The following is an 18423-nucleotide window of genomic DNA, read 5'->3' as shown; positions in this document are numbered from 1 at the left end:
ACAACTTGATGAATGCCAACTGGCATCAAATGCCACCTTAGGATTCGCCCCCACCTTAAAGAGGTCTGGGGGCCAGTAAAAAAGCCTAAATTCATAGGAAGGCACTCCGAATAATTCTGCCCATCTCTTTTCCCTCTGGGACTACACCTACAATGGATGTATGTGTGCTTGTGCGTGTGTGTTTGTGTGTGTGTGTAATATTTATGTGTGTGATGCCTTGAGTGTTGGGGGGGTGGAGTACAAGTGATGTGTGTGTGTGTGTGTGGTGTGTATGTATTCAGTGTGTGTTGTACGTGCAGGTATATAAGTATATTTGAGTGTTAGTGGAAAGGAAGCCAGTAATCAAGAACTGTGTAGCATCAGAAAACTTTGTAGTCTGGCCTTTCTTCTCTTTTCATTCAACCTCAGTAGCAGTACTTCTCTTAGTACCTACTTATAGGTGCACACTACGTAGCAGGTGTGTGAGACACGTAGGAGTGTGTGTGTGTGTATAAAGGGGATGGCCATAGGTTCCAGTCTCGAAGCCTCTGCTCCCTTGATCTTCTGCAGCTGCTGGAACTTGGAGTCAGGATGCATGTGTAGGCCCTGCCTCACCTTGCATGACCTTGAGCAGGCAGCTTGTTCTTCCTGGCCTTTGTGTATGAGCCGGTGGATGGAAGCTAACTCTGTATTCAAATCATCACCAACATTTATATGTCAACGTAAACGAAGAGTTTCATGTGCATCCCAAGATATAATTTAGAGTTTATTTTCTTAGAGCCAGAGCTTGGAGCACATTCCATGAGGAGCAGATGAGATTTTCTGTCTGGGATACATTTTCATGGTTACTAAGAGAAGTGAGTGGCTCCCATCTTCAAGCCAACTTGGTGCACTTTGTCTATTTTTGAGTAAAAGATTTTTTTACCCCAGAGTCCTAAGCAAATTGGGATGGTTGGCAACCCTAACTGAATCCCATAGTTACACAGATCAGGAAGAAAAGACTTTTTTAAAGAGTTTGGTTTTTTTGTATTGTTTTTTTTCAGTACTGGTTTGAACTCAGGGCCTTCACCTTGAGCCACTCCACCAGCCCTATTTTTGTGATGAGTTTTTGGAAAAAGGGTCTTGTGGAACTATTTGCCTGGGCTGGCTTCAAACTTCAATCCTCCTGATCTCTGCCTTCTGAGTAGCTAGGATTACAGGCGTGAGTCACCAGCTCCCACCTAAAGGGTCTTTTTAAAAGAGTTCTTTTAACTGCCTTCTGTAAATCCCTTTTATTCTCATTCATTTGTCAGGTCTATCTGGGAACCCTGCAGATCTGGAGAAACGTAGACTTGTGTTCGGACAGAATCTGATCCCTCCAAAAAAGCCCAAGACCTTCTTAGAGTTAGTGTGGGAAGCCCTTCAAGACGTCACGCTCATCATCCTGGAGATTGCAGCCATCATCTCCCTGGTCTTGTCCTTCTACCGCCCCCCTGGTGGAGATAATGAATGTGAGTGTCTGAACAGCTCAGTGTGACTCTGATCTGGGTTCTTCCCACTACCACCAAAGTGCACTTAGTATTGCTGGTTGACGGGTTACACATAAAACCTTCCAATTACCAGTGGGCTCTCCAGAGGAAGCCAACTAGCAGTTAGTAAACTATTCTTCTAACACATTCTATAGCAATACGTGCCCTGGGTTTCATCACCCTCCCCAATCCCCTTTCTCCCATCAAATACTTATTCAGATTGTCATGGGCCCTCTGCCCCCCAGTCATCAACGCCTTACTTCTCAAAGTATCCTCATGTCATCTGGCATTCTGGAAAACAGCAGTAAGAGTTGACCATGTTGTAACCATAAGTCCCTTTCACGTGACTTGCGTTGACATATTTTGTGCCAGTCATTTGCTTCTTGCAGATTAACGTAAACAGATCTAGTATCCTTGGAGGGTAGCTCTTCTACCTTAGAGCTTTATTTTCTACGCCTCTTCCCCTGACTTCTTATTTTGTGGAGGTCATGGAAGCACCATCCTCATTTCTTAATGTCAACAAAAGCCCCTCAGTGACTATTTCTCTCCCTCTCTTTCTCTCTCCTCCCGGATACTAGTGTGTGGTCAAGCTGTAAGTAACCCGGAAGAGTCAGAGGAGGGAGAAACTGGCTGGATCGAGGGGGCAGCCATCCTGGCCTCAGTGATCATCGTGGTGTTAGTGACTGCCTTCAATGACTGGAGTAAAGAGAAGCAATTCCGGGGACTACAGAGTCGCATCGAACAAGAGCAAAAATTCTCCATTATCCGGAATGGTCAGCTCATCCAGCTCCCTGTGGCCGAGATCGTGGTGGGTGATATCGCCCAGATCAAATACGGTGAGAGCTCCATATTCCTCGCACCTGTGCTACCCTCCTCTCACACACATTGGAGGAGTAGGTCCTTTGGCATGAGGGGACTGAGATCTGATGAAAATCCAGAAAAAGAATCCCCAGAATTGTGTTAGCTTTAGGTTAGCATTTAGGAGGTTGTAGGAAAATTTTCAAAGAAAACAGTAGCTGAAAATCTCCCATGATTTGTCAGACTTGTCCCTGTGTGTCTTAGAATTAAAAGTTTATAATATTCAGGCTGTGAAAAGGTGTTTGAGGGTCAGTAATAATTTGAGTATATAGTACCTTGAAGGAATCTTGTCCCCAGATCTTTGTTTTCTTTTTTTGGTGATGCTAGGAATCGAACCCAGGACTTTGTGCACTCTAGGAAAATAACTCTTCCAGGAAGCCACACCCAGCCATGTGGAATTATCTTTTGAAGGCCATTGCTCAAGAGCTGGGGCCCATGGGAGCAGCCCTAAGATGGAGTGGAGAAGCTGTTACCTACTCTTTTTCACTGTGTCCCTTCCCTTTTGTGTACTAGGTGACCTGCTTCCTGCAGATGGGATCCTGATCCAGGGGAATGATCTGAAGATTGATGAGAGTTCTCTGACAGGAGAATCAGACCATGTCAAGAAGACCCTGGAGAAAGACCCCATGTTGCTCTCAGGTATGGCCTCTGGCTGTCCAAGTTCACATTCTATCCCCACCCCATCCCTCCAGACAGCTGGACACAGCTGTTCTCTCTACTGGCTCCGTCCTATTTCTTCCCTTGGGAACAGCTGGGGCAGGAGCACATTGTGGGTTGAACACAAGGATATCAGGCAACCTGAGTCTAGGAGTCTTGGAGGAGCTCTGCCATTTGGGAGGGTGGCACAAAGTTAGAAACATTTTCCACTTAAGTGTGCTTGGTCTGTTTTAAATGGGCCCAGCTCTTGACTTTTTCTTTCTATCTGCTTTGTGTATCATTATCCACTGGGCAGGAGCTGAGGGTCATGGTTTTTTCTTTCAAGTTTGTGTTTCACAGCAAATCATGACAAGGAATAAAAAAAACAACACTCCTTCCCATCTTCTTTCACATTATAGGGACCCATGTGATGGAAGGTTCTGGCCGGATGGTAGTGACTGCTGTGGGGGTCAACTCCCAGACAGGGATCATCTTTACTCTCTTAGGAGCCAGTGAGGAAGAGGAGGAGGAGAAGAAGAAGAAAGGTAAGGGACATTTGGAATGAGGTTGTCTTTCCTCTCATCCCCGTGGATGAACTAGAAGCAAGGAAGTAGATCCAGATGGAAAGTCTGATTGAAAAAATGTGCTGGAATGAAGAGGCAGGTACCCAGACTCCTTGCTGAAATATACATGTAAACCTTGGGTGCTGATGGAGACCAGATCTTGCCTCAAGCTCCCAAATCAGGTTGCATTTAAGCCTAATTCTTATGTCTTTGGTGGGCTGCAAAGAGTTAACTCTGCCCAACATGAGCTGGTAGGTGCTCTAGTCAAAGTGCCCTCTGTCTGCTCTTCCTCCTCCTCCCCTACACTCTTCCTCATAAACAGGGGAGTAAATGAACCATCATAGCTAAGAGGAAACTGACCCAAAGAAGAAAATGGGCTGAAACTATCGGCTCTCAGTGGAAGAGGGACACAGCTGGAAGAGTAGAAACAGAGAGGTAGTGTCCACCCTAAAGTTAGTCTAGTCTTTGCCATTTACTTATTCCTGAAATCAGAATGATAGCAGAAAGAGAGAGTTACTGAAATTGAATCTACACCTTTTTCTGAGCATTCCTTCTTCCCTTGGGAGAGAGGAGAATTGCTACCACTTGGGCAGAGGATCATCTTGGGCTGTTTAGTGGACAAACACATTCTCTTGGAGGTAGCCTATTCATTGCCACAGCTGCCTACAGACAAATAAGGAGGACATTTGTCTGGTGTTGAACTGACACGGAGATACCTTATAGGGCCTTTGCCGTTGGGCAGAAAACAGTTCCTACCTCTTGCTCCCTAACCTCCACCCATTTTTTCCAAGAGGTGTGACTCTGGCCAGGAGCATCCTCCCTCCAGGCAGCAGCCACGCTCCAAGAGAAAGCAGCTCAGGTGCGAATTTGCACGCACTCATGTGAGCGCTCTTCCCCGGATCCCAAGGATTCACTAGAGCCTCTCGGAAGATGTGAGCTTCCTTTACGTTTATTTCCCTGCCCTGCAACCCACCTCCTTCACTGACGCTCTTCTGGGCTCAGAACAGGACCAACAAATTGGATATCTGATCTCTTAATAGTCACTTTGGGTATCCACCCCACTTTTTCTTTCTTGTTCAAACAGGTAAAAAACAAGGAGTCTCTGAAAATCGCAACAAAGGTAACTTCTCCACCCACTCATTTACCATCTCTACCTGCCCACGCTCAAATCAGACCTTTCCAGGCCATCTGCCTTTCCCCCTTCCCTCTCCATAATCTGTTATCTGCTGCCTCACATGCATCATCCTGAGGAAGGTGCAGAGATCTGATCTGGGGGTGGGCTTAAGGGCCCAGTCCCAATCTAACATGGGACAGCAGCACCCTCTGCTGTTGGCTCACAGAAGTTCACGTTCGTGTTTCTCTTGGGTGTATGGGATTGATCTGCTCTTCCCAGGATGCTAAACTCTGCTTCGTTGCCCACGGTCATCGGTTTCTGGGTTGGAAGTCTTTGCAGTCCTTACAGTGGAGGGCTTTGGGCTAGGCAGTCCCTGCACCCTCCTCTTGCTAACCACCTCATCCTCTTCTGGTCTGGATTCCTTCTGCACTAATCGCCCAGGATTGCTTGGAGAGAGCTCTTTTTCCCTCTCTGCCCACCCTTTCTTTCTTTGTTCTTGCCACAGTCGGTTTTGTTCCTCCTGATCTGGTGTGTGTTTCTCTTTTAGTGGCTGTGTTTACATCCGTCTCTGTCTTGTTTGTGTGTCTGAAGGCAGAGGCAATATTTCAGGAAGAACATCCTAAGTCAGGGGTAAAGTTGGTGGGGTGTTGGAAACCAGAGTAAAGAGCTCTCTTGGGAAAGCGTCTAGAGATTTTTTTTCCCTTGTTACCCACATCACAGTAGTCTTTAGAAATAAAGTCACCATGTCAGAAAACCAAGGCAAAACAGAAAAAAGTCTTTAATTTTAGATTTCTTTAATTCTTCTTCTACAAGCTAAATGGATTTACATATCTGTCTTTATTCCTGCTTTCTCTTATTCCAGGGGATCCCTTTATATTAGGTTCTTTCCTCCTCCCACTCCACCCAGGTCCCACTCTGTACTTCCCCACCTTTTCAGGCAGGGGAGAATGGGGATTTCTTTCCCAGTCCTTCAATTTATATAAGAAAAAACTGGGAAATATCTTAAGTCGGGGGAGGGGGGGGGGCGTGTTCCTTCCCTAAGAGTCTGCAGAGGGAGAGAGAGAGAGAGAGAGAGAGAGAGAGAGAGAGAGAGAAAGAGAAAGAGAGAGAATAGGGAAAGTGCTAAACCTTTTAACAGAACAGGCTAGGACCCTTGTGTTCTAGAAACTTCTGCCAGCCTTCCCCCTTTAGTCCCTTTCTGCAGTAAACATTCACTATTTTAAGCACTAAATTCCAGGAAGGATGGCTATTGGTAATAGCGCTCAGTGGCATGATTAATCTTGCTGGAATAAACCTGGCCTGAGGCTGTGAGGTGGTGCCAGGAAGCTGCCACTGAAGAGCAAATCCAGACCCTAAAAGTGCCCCCATTTCATTTCTAGAAGCTAAACTGTCGTTCCAAAGGCCCTGATGGAGGGTTGAAGGCAAGTCCCATATCTGGCATGGGGTGAGAAAGGTCAAAGTACATTCTAAGAGACAGAAGGGGGATTTTTGTTTGTTTTTTGGTTTCCATCAGCCTGCCATCTTGCCTGCTCACTTCCCTTGTTTGTGTGTACACCCTAGCAAAGACCCAGGATGGAGTGGCCTTGGAAATCCAGCCACTCAACAGCCAGGAGGGGGCTGACAATGAGGAAAAGGAGAAGAAGGTAACCAAGGTGCCCAAGAAGGAGAAGTCAGTGCTGCAGGGCAAGCTGACACGCTTGGCCGTACAGATCGGGAAAGCTGGTGAGTCATGTCTAGCCTGATTGTCACTGTTGATTTCCACCACTACTCCTCGTGCCACCACTTCCATCTCCTTCCTTGTGCACCAGCCAGGACTGGCAGTAGGAAGGTGAAGCTTCTGAGTGGCGGCTAATCAGGCCTGGCTGGCTATGTCCCTGTCTCTGCCACCATCAGGCCATTCTCTGGTTCTTTCACAGAGAAATGTTTTCCTGTATGTAAGGGTTCACAGCCCAGAGGTCATTTTTATCCAAGCAAATGGGTAACTCTCACAGCGGGGAGAGTTACCTTAGCAAGAAGGAACACTTGGAGAATTCTTACCTGCTTCAGATGTTGGCTTGTAAATTCTTTAAGGACAGAGGAGGCTGCAATTTGCTGGAGACAGTTTCCTTGCATAGTGGAAGCTGATGGCCTCACAGAGCAAGGAGTGTGTGGCACAGATGAAGGGGAAGTCAGTGGCTAGAGAGATGCTTTCCTGAGGAAGGGTCTTTAAGCACAATCCTGTGCATAGAAGACATGGCTTCTCCATCGCTCACCTTTCTGCACTCCTCTCTCCCCACCTTCTTTCAGTGGCAGGTGGCAGGGAGAGGGAACAAGTTATGATCTGTGCCACTGAATATTTTCTGACCCCACCCTTCTATTTGCCACCATCATACTTGGCATAGCTCTGTGTGTGCAGCTCACCCAGGGTCCTTTAAGTGGAGATTCAGCTCAGCAGGTCTGCACGAGACCTGAGACTGCATGTTCCTAACACTGCCAGGCAGTGCTAGTGCTGCTGGTCTGCCAAGCAAGGGTCTGTGCTGCCTGCTACAGCAGCCACTAACCACATGTGGCTATTTTCATCTAAGTTACTTAAAATTAAATAGTTAGAAAGTCACCTCCTCGGTCACATTGGCCACATTTTGAATGGTCAATAGCTGTGTGTGACCAGTGGCTACTGTATTGGACATCATCAGTAGAGAACATTTTAAGCAACAGAGAAAGTTCTATGTAAGTGCATTGGACTGGCCTATTCATTCCAGCTAATTTTCCTTGAAGTCTCTTGCATATAAAGTCTGGATGAGATGAACTGCAGGCACAAAAGCAAGCTATTGAGCCTGATGCATAGATTGAAGCATTAAATGGATTCACCTAACTCTGTTGTTCTCTTCATCCCTGCCTCAATCTTTGGGGTACAAGCTACCTGGATACTGGCCACTGTCTCCTCTGTTGTTCTGTTTCACAAATCAAGCCAGGCCAGGACTTGGGCAAAGCAAACAAGAGTGAGCATCTTCCTAAATTTTATACTATAGGCACATCACTTCCTTACCACCTTAGTCCTGGCTCTAATCAAGTGAGGTACAAACAAGTATGCTTTCATTGAGATCCTCACCCCTAGCCTTGCTTTGAGACCCCTGAATCATCAGACTCTCAGGAAGAGCCAAGGCCCAAACCAATCTATGGTTTCAAGAAGAGCTTTCCCCACATGCTATGCCACAAATAGGTACAGATGTGCCCACATAGTCAGCCCTCAGGATAGCCCATTGTTTTTTGACCTTGAAAAAATTCTTCCATTTACTTCAACGTATAAGTTAACCAACTATCCCTGTTGGCTCGGAACTTTCTTAATTTTAGCACTGAAAGTCTCACATTCCAGGGAATTATTCAGTCTCAGGCAAACCAGGATGATTGGTTACCCTGCCATTGTGCCACACCAGAAGTCTCTCTGTGCCTTAATTTTCTCATCTTTGAAAAGGACATGGTGGAGCTGGGGGTGTAGCTCATTGGTACTGCACTTGCCTGCCATGCAAAGGCCCTGGGTTTGATCCCTCCACGGCAGGAAGAAAAGGGGCAGATCATAACAGTAACCTATCTGACAGAGTTGTTGTAAAGTGGTTGTGAAGGACTCTCCAGGCCCACTGTAGCCACTATATAAATTTTTTCCTATTGTTGTCATTTTTTATGTGTGCCATAATAGGAGAGAGTTGAGAAGCACTCTTCTAAGGGTTAGTCATTTAGGTGATGTGCTAGCACCTTAGGGGCCTCACTGTCACTTAGTTGTGAGGTGTGAGAAGTCAAAATCAATAAGCTAGTAGTAAGTAGACAAAAACAGTGGCTACATTGTGAGTGGTGGAATGAAATCTTAGAATGCTATTTCTGAAAGCAGGCCAAGTCTACAGCCGTATCACCCTGAATGCGCCCAATCTTGTCTGAAAGCAGTCCAACCCTCTTCTATGTGAATAAGGACTTTGATCTAGGAAATGGACCCAGTGAAGGTCAATGACTAGTCCAAAGTCATGAATCAGGTTAGTGCAGTGATTAGAAGTTGTGTCTTTGGAACCACTGTATTTAGAACTACCTCTTTTCTCTTATACCATAGTGTAAAGCAACAGAGAATAGATAGACGATTTTAGCATGACTCCCTGAAGCTGGTGGTTTAAAAAATACTTAGGAGACACTACAACTTACGCTAGTCCATTTCTGACTAGAGCCCTAGGAATGCCCTTGAGCCTGGGTTCACCTGCCTTATTTCCCTGGACAGGTCTGATCATGTCCGCTATCACAGTTGTCATCCTGATTGTATACTTTGTGGTTGACAACTTCGTGATACAGCGCAGGCCGTGGCTACCTGAGTGTACTCCTGTCTACATCCAGTACTTTGTCAAATTCTTCATCATCGGCGTCACTGTACTGGTGGTAGCTGTGCCAGAGGGGCTGCCACTGGCTGTCACCATCTCATTGGCTTACTCTGTGAAGGTGAGACTAAACCAATTCTGCTTCTTACTTGAGGACAGATGGGAGGGAAGGGTACCATGCAGCCTTTGGTGAAAGGATAAACTCTTTTGTTCTCTACAAACTTTGGGTGATGCATCACAAACGCAGAAGTCCCTACTACTGGGGAAGGACCATCTCAGATTTTATTTATCTATTTTTGCATCGGTGTTTAAATAAACCAGTAAACCCTTAGGAGATCAACAAAAATAGTATCTTGCATTTTTGTGTGGGATTAGAAAAGGAATTAGAAAGGAAGAAAGGAGGAGATGTTGGCTAGGACATGGCCTTTGACCTATGTTTGGGAGAACCCAGTTGGTCCTTTCTCAAGTCCTGTCTCTTTTCTTTTATAGAAAATGATGAAAGACAATAATCTGGTACGGCACTTGGACGCTTGTGAGACAATGGGCAATGCCACAGCCATTTGCTCTGATAAGACGGGCACGTTAACCATGAACCGCATGACAGTGGTACAAGCTTATTTTGGGGACACCCACTATCGTCAGATCCCAAGCCCTGATGTCTTCCAGCCTAGGGTCCTGGACCTTCTTGTCAATGGCATTTCTATCAACAGTGCTTATACATCCAAGATTCTGGTAAGTGCCTCCGCACCTGGAGTGGGTAGTTCGAAGGGAACATTAATTTTTTCTAAGACAGGTTCCTTATTGTTCGTTCTTCCTAAATTGCCATCCTACATCCCATTTCTCACTTGTGATTGAGCATGTTTGGGGTGGGACTGAGGAATAATCCATGGGAGTAGATGGAAGGATGGGGAAGAGGGCCTATAGGAATCAGTGGCCATGAAATGCCCTCCAATTACCATGGAAAGGCAGTATCTTGAAGGAGGAACCTCAAGCTCTTAGCAGACTTGGGCTTATCTGGAGTAAATTGCTCACATTCCACAAAGAAAGAGTATTAGAATAAGAGCCACCCAGGATGAGACACCTCCACTACCATTACTAGAGCAAACTATAAATTCCCTAACCTGGATAGCTCTGGAATCAAGATCATCACTGTCTGCTTACCCTTGAAAAAACAAAAACAAATGTGGCCTCCTGGATGAGCTTTTGGTATGTCTGTGTAATTTACCTTCCTAAATTCTCTCTCTGCTCAAGGTATCTTAGTCACTAGGACCATGCGTATTTTTGTCTCTCAGCCTCCAGAGAAGGAGGGAGGTCTCCCACGGCAGGTGGGCAACAAGACGGAGTGTGCCCTGCTGGGCTTTGTCACAGACCTGAAGCAGGATTACCAGGCAGTGCGCCATGAAGTGCCTGAGGAGAAGCTCTACAAGGTTTACACCTTCAATTCAGTGCGCAAGTCCATGAGCACCGTCATCGAAAAACCCGGTGGGGGCTTCCGCATGTTCAGCAAGGGCGCCTCAGAGATCATTTTGCGCAAGTGAGTACCATTCCCCTCATATTCCCCTTCCCTTGGAGACTGTCCCCTCAGGAAGGCCTAGGTGACATCCCCATGTTGAACCAGTCTGAATGATGAGTGGCCCCTCCAGCCAGGCAGTGCCGTCTGACTAACATCTGAGCTTTTGCCCAGATCAAGCATTGTTTTTGAGGACTTCAGGTGATTTTCTCTTTATGTAATCATCACAACTCAGTGGGGTGGGTGCTATTATTTCCCCAGTTTTATAGATGAGAAAACAGAGGTCCAGGGCAGTAACTTGCTCCAGGAGATACAGCCAATAGTGGCACAGCCAGAATTCAGACCCAGGCAACCTAAGTTTCTATTACTAATCTGAAAACAGAAATGGCCAGAGTAAGACCCATCTCACCATGGTTAAATAACTCAATGAGCATGAGACACACTGCACATATTAAGTACTAGCAATATAGTTCTGTGCTCCCTTTTATTTTCCATTCTCAGCTCTAATTACAGGGCATTTGCAAAGCTTAAAAAGTGACTAGGATATAGGTCATTGAAAGTTGACCCAACTTGGGTATAGGGTCAGTAAAGCTGAATTAACCAGCGCCTCAACTTGGCTGTAGCCCCCTTTCAGTCAACACGCTCTTGTTTAGCAACTGTGCGTTATTCGAGATTGAGAAAGTCTCTACTTTGAAGAAGTTCACAGTAGCAGGCCTCTACCAGTGCCTCGGCATTGCATTCACATGTGAGTGAGAACAAGGGGCATTGCAGAATCATATTCCCTGCCCACCTGCACCTTACCCAGTCCATCGGCCTCCCCACCTTGGAAAGAGGGACTCAGCTGGGTGATGGATAAAGGCGATACTTGACCAAGGAATGCTGTTGTTAGGAATGGTGCAGTTGCCAGAATGTCTAGAAAGGACTGTGAAAAAAAGACACATTGAGTGAGAAGAGGGGACGACACTGCTTTCTGACTGTTTGCTTCCCCCAGGTGTAATCGAATCCTGGACAAGGAAGGGAAAGCAGTGCCATTCAAGAGTGTGGACCGAGACACTATTGTGCACACTGTCATTGAGCCCATGGCCTGCGAGGGACTCCGGACTATCTGCATAGCTTACCGGGATTTTGATGACGCAGAGCCCATATGGGAAAATGAGAATGAGATCCTCACTGAGCTGACCTGTATCGCCGTAGTGGGCATTGAGGACCCTGTGCGCCCAGAGGTGAGGCTTTGACTCAGAGAAAGGGCAAGAAAACATGAGCCACAGTCCCCCAATGACTGCAGGCCCAAGCACTTGCCCAGTGTGGCCTAATAAGAAGCCCCCCAGAATCAGAGGGAGTGGAAGTTGGTTCCTAATCTATTTGTGACCCCAAGCAAGTTGCTTAGCCACCTCTTACTTGCAGAGATAGGTGTTTCTGTGCCTCCTGCTTTCCATACCTGTGGAGCGCAAAGGTGGCATTCCAGGAGTTAGTGCTGTCTGAGTGGTAGGAAGCAGGTTTTATTGGGCCTATTATTTGGTATCCAAGAGGCAAAATGAACCAGGACACCAGCGTTAGCCACCTTTTTATCAATTGGTGTATTTTCTGTTCACATTCATCCCTGTATGCGGAACACTATTCTAGATACAAAGGGTATTGAAACGTCCTTGCTTCGAAGCAGTGCAGTTGTCATGGCTGAGGCTGGTGGCAGGGGTGTCCTGCATTTGGTAGACTACAGAGAGCTGATAAGATTGGGGACTGGCCCAGGTGGGCAAAGTGGTCTGAGATTCTGCTAGGAAAGACGGTGGTAGCCATGGGCCCAGATGCTGTCCACATCCTGCCAAGGAGCCAGGAGGAGAAGAGAAGCACAGGTGTTCACACCTGGCTCTTGAAGCGTTATTTCCCTTCAACTCATGGCCAGTAAGTGAGATTCAGATGTGACTATTGTAGGATTGGGCAGAAATGAGGTGCATTGAGCACTCACTCATACCAAAATTACTAGACGTAGCCCTTGGCCCAGCTTGTAGAGTACCTCTCTCCTGTCCACAGTGAAGAGAAGCTGAACAGCGAATGGTATTGCCATGCCCATGTCCACCTTTTCTTCTTTCTTCACTCTCCACAGGTACCAGATGCTATTGTCAAATGCAAACGAGCTGGTATTACTGTCAGAATGGTGACCGGCGATAATGTCAACACAGCCCGGGCTATTGCCACCAAATGTGGCATTCTGACACCTGGAGATGACTTCTTGTGCTTAGAAGGCAAAGAATTCAACAGACTTATCCGCGATGAGAAAGGAGAGGTGGGTCCTGGGTGGGAGGAACCAAAGCCTCACTTGACCAGGGCAGGGCCTGTTCTAGTGTATGATATTTGGGGTACATGGGAGCAGGTAGGTGGCTTCTAAATGGAAATCTATTCATAGTGAGACATCCCTAGCTACCAAAGCCATGCAAATGGCAAAATGGGAAGTTGTCTGTCTTGTCATTATCTCCATTCACAAGTTACCTTTTAAGAGAGAATAGCTAATGTTTCATGTCTGTCTGTCTTTCCAGTCATGGGATGATTTTGTACTGATTTCCCCTACCCCACCCCTTCCTATGTCGCTGCTCGGTGGCTGCTGGTGGCTCAGGTTTGTAATAGGATGTGGTGTGAGTACAGCATACACTAAAGCTTCCTGGTCTACAGAGAAATCAAACCTAAGATCTCGGAAGCACCACACTAGCCATCTGAGCCAGCTGTTTAACTCTGGCCTGCCTCCTATCAAGGATCTAAGAACTCAAAATTGACATCCAGGCAGGAAAATGGGAGGAAAAAAAAAGAGAAGTGAGGCCTGAGTGGTCACCATCAATGACTCAACCCTTGGAGACCGAGATGGCTCTTTCACCTCCATGGAGACCAGCATAAGGCTCCTTACAGGGCCGTGGGGCTCCAGCACTCCCAGAAGCTTGGCTTGAAAGAAGAAGTGAGATTTCCCTGAATAGCTGATCTGAGTTTGACTGATCCACGTGTGGTCTGGTGTTGGCAGGTAGAACAAGAAAAGCTGGACAAGATCTGGCCCAAGCTTCGGGTGCTGGCGCGGTCTTCTCCCACAGACAAGCACACGCTGGTGAAAGGTGAGGTTGACTCCTGAGCAGGCACTTACCATAGAGAAGGGCAGGCCAGGGTGGGGACAGGTAAGAGTCTCTAGCCAAAGCAACCCTCCTGCCCTGAATAAGGAGATCTTAGGAGCACTCCCAGGCTAGTGGGGAGAACGTTCATTTTAGCATATGTCTGCGTCCTTGGTAAGTATGGCAGATAACAGAGCTGGGTTTTTTAAACATTCTGCATCTTATTTGGCAGTAGTAGTGTGAACTAGTCATGGCTGGTAAAACCATTCTCATTTTGTCAGTGAGGAAATTGGAGGCCAAAAAGACAAGTAACTTCCCAAATTGCCCAGCTGCTAAGCCAAGGTGGTGCAGATGACCTCTGGAAGTCTGTCTTCGAATCCATCTGGTGCTTTTTGCACCACATAGTAGCTACCTTACGGCCCTAGGTGAGGACTAACTTTCTTAGCTTGGAGTGCTACCAGTGAAGCAATTACTGCCCCTGGGTAGTTCCTATAGATACTTCGTCATAGGGAAAGTGAAGGAAAGAAGAGAGTGGAAGCAGGGGGGTGTAGTGAATCAGGGAGTTGACTATAAGCCCTTTCATTGACAACAGAGTCTTTGAGCAATGGTCTCCATTGACACACGCCTGCTCACTGTGGTGCATATCTGTTTTTCTCAGGCATCATTGACAGCACTGTTGGGGAACAGCGGCAGGTGGTGGCTGTCACTGGTGATGGCACAAATGATGGGCCCGCTCTAAAGAAAGCAGACGTTGGTTTTGCCATGGTAAGCTCATTGCAGTATTTCTCCCTGTGTGCAAGCTGTCTTTTCCACTGGAACCCAGACAGACTTCTGGCTCCTGCTGCTTCCTGTGCCTTCATATCCCATGGTATACTCTTTCTGGAGCTCCATGTCTCCTACATATTTGGTCAGTAGTAATATGTGTGATGAGGGACCCATCAAGTATGAAAAATAGGTGACAGGCAGAGAAATCACAAAACACCTTACCAAAAAGCTTGACTGTAGCATGATGATGTCTTCTGCCTGGGAGAATTATAGGAAATGTGTTAGCCTTGCTCAGTATTCAAAGTTGAGCATTTTGATTCAGAAGGGTCTGAGGTGGCTACTGAAAGTTGTTTGTTTTTTGGGTTTTTTGGCTTTTTGGGGTTTTTTTTTTTTTTGGCACTGATGTTTGAAGGGCCTTGTGCTTGCTAGGTAGGTGCTCTACCACTTGAGTCACTCTGCCAGTCCTTGTTTGTTTTTTTTGTTTGTTTGTTTGTTTTTTAAGCAAGCACACAAGCTGATTCCAATGTCCAGGTTTAGAAGCTCCCAGGCTAGAAAATGTGTTCCTCACATTCAAATACCTCATAATTGTAAGCCCCCCACATAAATACTGTTGGTGGGTTTTAAGCATTTAGAGGGACTTCATGAAGTAACCTATCTTTAGGGAGCTCTCTTTTAAAAACCAAAGTTTTAATTCTAGGAAACGTTAAGGATATGCAGAACTAGGGAGAATCATATAATGAATTCCCACGTACCTATCACTCAGGTTCAACAATTATTGACATTTGACCCCTTTGTTTCATTGATCGCCCACTCACCACCAACTCCAGCTGAAGTGTTTTGAAGCAAATCAAAGACATTGTCATTTCATCCATATATATGTATATATATATGTATGCATATATATATATATATATATATATATATATATATACACACACACACACCGCAGTACTGGAGATCGAGCTTGGGGCCTCATACTTGCTAGCCAAGTGTTCTACCACTTGAGTCATGCCCCCAGTGCTCATCCATAAAAATATGAATTTTTTTATAACTCTGAATGATAAGTATGTGTTGATAAAATACACCTAAAAAATCCTAAAACCATTTGCTCACAACAAAATTGATGATTCCTTACTATCATCAAATTTCTGCTGCGCATCCATATTTCCCAACTGACTCATTGATGTGTTTTCTTGCTTTATTTGTCCAAATAAGATCCATACATTGTGATGCACAATCTCTTAAATTTCTTATTTTATTAGTGCATATTGTACAAAGGGATTTCCTTGTGATATTTCCATATATGCATATAACTTTGTTTAGGTGATAGTGGGATTTGAACTCAGGACCACGAGTTTGCTAGGCAGATGCTCTACCTCTTGAGCTACACCCCTAGATTAAGTCTGTGTCTCTCTATCTGTCTATCTATCTCTCAGTACTGAGGTTTGTATTCAGGGCCTTGTACACTCTCCCACTTGAGCCATGCTCCCAGCCCTCAATTTCAGTCTCGTCATCTTTAGCAGTGGCTCTTCAAATGTGCTCCTCCTTCCAGCTGCACCAGCAGTACCTGAATCTGAAGTGCAGATTCTCAGGTGCTACCCCAGGTCTCCTGAATCAGAAATCTGGAGTTGGGACCCAGCAATCTGTTTTACAAGCCCTCTCAGTGATTCTGATACACCCTACTGTTTGAGAACCACCAATCTCTTGACATTCCTGAATCAGGGGTCCCAAAGACATCCTTATAGTTATGGATTTAACTAGACGGACTGACAGAACTCAGCATATAGTTGTACTCATGGCAAAGATTTCTTACAGTGGCAAGGATGCAGTTGGGTCACAAGACAAAAGGGCATGGTAAAATCTGTATGCTCCACTTGCATCTTCCTGTGCTCTCCCTCCCACAAGGAGCTACAGAGTCCATTCTTCTCCCTTTACAAAACACAGCAGTCCATATGTGATGTGCTGTCCAGGGAAGCCCATCACAGGCTCAGCACCCGTGGCTTTTACTAGGGCTGGGCTTACAGGCCAACCTTCTGCCTAACACATACCAAGTATCCCAGAAGGAAGCAGGTGCCCCATATAAACCAGATTGTTTGGGCACAGTCTAGACACAGTGCTCTACCCTTATCAGCTAATTGCTGACCAGGAGTGTTTGGGAGCTAAGCTCCCAGGCCCCAGCCAAAGCCGGCCTTGCAAGCAGACCTTTCTAAGGATAGCAGTCTCAGACCTGTAACTCTGTTCTGCACAATTCCCTTCCATCTTTTTTCTTGTGTCATTTTGAAGAAAGTGGATTGCTCATCTGCACAGACTATCCTACAGTATGAATTTTGCTGATTGTAGCTCTATGGAGTCCTTTAATGTGTTGTTTTGTCCCTTGTTTTGGAGGGTTTAAACTGAGGGCTTTGAGCTTGCTAGGCAAGCTCTCTGTACCACCACACATGGCTTCAATGTTTGTCTTAAAGATAAAACTTTATGAATTTATATTACTATTTCCCACTCAAATTTTAAAATCATAGAATTCTAACTTCCTAATTGTATTTAGCTTCTCTGATTTTATATTTGTATCTCTTAAGTTAAAAATGTTATTCCCAATGTCATTAACATAATTATTAATTTGCTTTATCTTATATATAATAATTTTAAGATAACAATAATATAACTACTGAAAACAGTTAAATATTTTTATACTTCATAGGAATGTATCATTAAATTACTAAAAGTATATTTTTAATTAAAAAATGATACAGCTGAGCACCAGTGACTCACCCCTGTAATCCTAGCTTCTCAGGAAGCAGAGATCAGGAGGATCGTGAGGATCGCGGGGATCGCGGTTCAAAGCCATCGTGGGCAAATAGTTCTGCAAAACCCTATCTTGAAAAAACCCTTCACAAAAATAGGGCTGGTGGAGTGGCTCCAACACCAGGCTTCAAGGTGAAGGTCCTGAGTGAAAGCCCCAGTACCACAAAAAGGAAAATACAAATTGCTAAAAGATCACTTGAGCCATTTTTCTTTTGTGCAGATCACAAAAGAGCTACCAGTTAACTACAGAAGTTCATTTATTTATATCACATTCTTTTCCATTTTAGAGATTGCCTTTTAAATCTAATTTTGTTTTCTATTTGTATAAAATAATTTGCTCTCAAGCCAAATATACAAAGCAAGGTGTAGTCATGGAAATCCGGCTTCGCCCTGTTGCTATCTTTCAGGTAACTTTTTTTCTTAAGTTTTGGTCTATTTTCTTGTTTCTTTAGAATAATAATCAGGGCAGGCACCAGTGGCTCACACCTGTAATCCTAGCTACTTGGGAGGCTGAGATTGGGAGGATCATGGTTCAAGACCAGCTCAGGCAAATAGTTTTCAAGACCCTATCTTCCAAAATAACCACAGCGAAATGAACTGGAGGCATAGCTCAAGTGGTAGAGTTCCTGCTCTGCAAGTGTGAAGCCCTGAGTTCAAATCCCAGTCCCACCAAAAAAAATTTTTAAAAAAAAGCAGGTAGTAAAATGAATCAGGGTCCCCTTTGATAAACAAGAAATCTTAACTCTTTTGAAAGCACAGCCTTCATCCATTGACATGTTCATTCAGAAACCTTTCATAGTTCCCCAGTGACAAGATTTTGAATAAGGATAGAACATCTGACGTATGCTACCAGACTGGTTGTTCTTCCTACAACAAAATGTAGGGCTTTAAAAAAAATCATTTTATTTTTAATAATACAAGGGGATTTCATTGTGACAATTCTATATGTGCATACTGTGTACTTTGAACAAGTTTACCCCTCCACTCTATTCCCTTTCCCCTATTGTAGGGCTTCTTAAAGTTGTAGGGGAGATATGAATTTAAGTTAGATAGCAATAATACCAAAGAAATGTATACATTTAGAGGTAGAATAGGTGGGACTTGTCCATACCTCTTAGTTTCTAAGCAGGGCAGGGAGAAAGGGCTAATCAAAGATGACTAATTTCACATCTGGGTGCAGGAGTCCAGCATTGGCATTAAGCTCTCTAGCCTTCTTTTCTGTAAAGTGACAGTAAACATGGTTTCCCTTGGTTTTCTAGCCTTCTTTTCTGTAA

At 45.1% G+C, this 18423-nt stretch overlaps 1 protein-coding gene across 4 annotated transcripts in view; it reads left to right on the top strand.

Annotated features, from left to right (window-relative positions):
- Atp2b4 (ATPase plasma membrane Ca2+ transporting 4) overlaps positions 1-18423 on the top strand; it is a 90483-nt gene that overhangs the window by 54010 nt on the left and 18050 nt on the right. For 2 of the 4 annotated variants that reach the window (XM_020176112.2, XM_020176114.2), the window contains exons 3-15: positions 1272-1469; positions 2066-2323; positions 2859-2984; positions 3401-3526; positions 4629-4664; positions 6219-6380; positions 8896-9110; positions 9479-9721; positions 10282-10523; positions 11491-11722; positions 12601-12780; positions 13504-13591; positions 14244-14350. In XM_020176112.2, the coding sequence (XP_020031701.1) occupies positions 1272-1469; positions 2066-2323; positions 2859-2984; positions 3401-3526; positions 4629-4664; positions 6219-6380; positions 8896-9110; positions 9479-9721; positions 10282-10523; positions 11491-11722; positions 12601-12780; positions 13504-13591; positions 14244-14350 (2213 nt within the window). The remainder of the gene's footprint in view (positions 1-1271; positions 1470-2065; positions 2324-2858; positions 2985-3400; positions 3527-4628; positions 4665-6218; positions 6381-8895; positions 9111-9478; positions 9722-10281; positions 10524-11490; positions 11723-12600; positions 12781-13503; positions 13592-14243; positions 14351-18423) is intronic. The other 2 variants (XM_020176113.2, XM_020176115.2) reach the window with 1 other exon arrangement.

Source organism: Castor canadensis, chromosome 11, assembly GCF_047511655.1.
Source record: "Castor canadensis chromosome 11, mCasCan1.hap1v2, whole genome shotgun sequence".
Taxonomy (NCBI): Eukaryota; Metazoa; Chordata; class Mammalia; order Rodentia; family Castoridae; genus Castor; species Castor canadensis.
The sequence above is the reverse complement of the archived record's forward strand: the minus strand, read 5'-3'. Positions and strand labels throughout refer to the sequence as shown.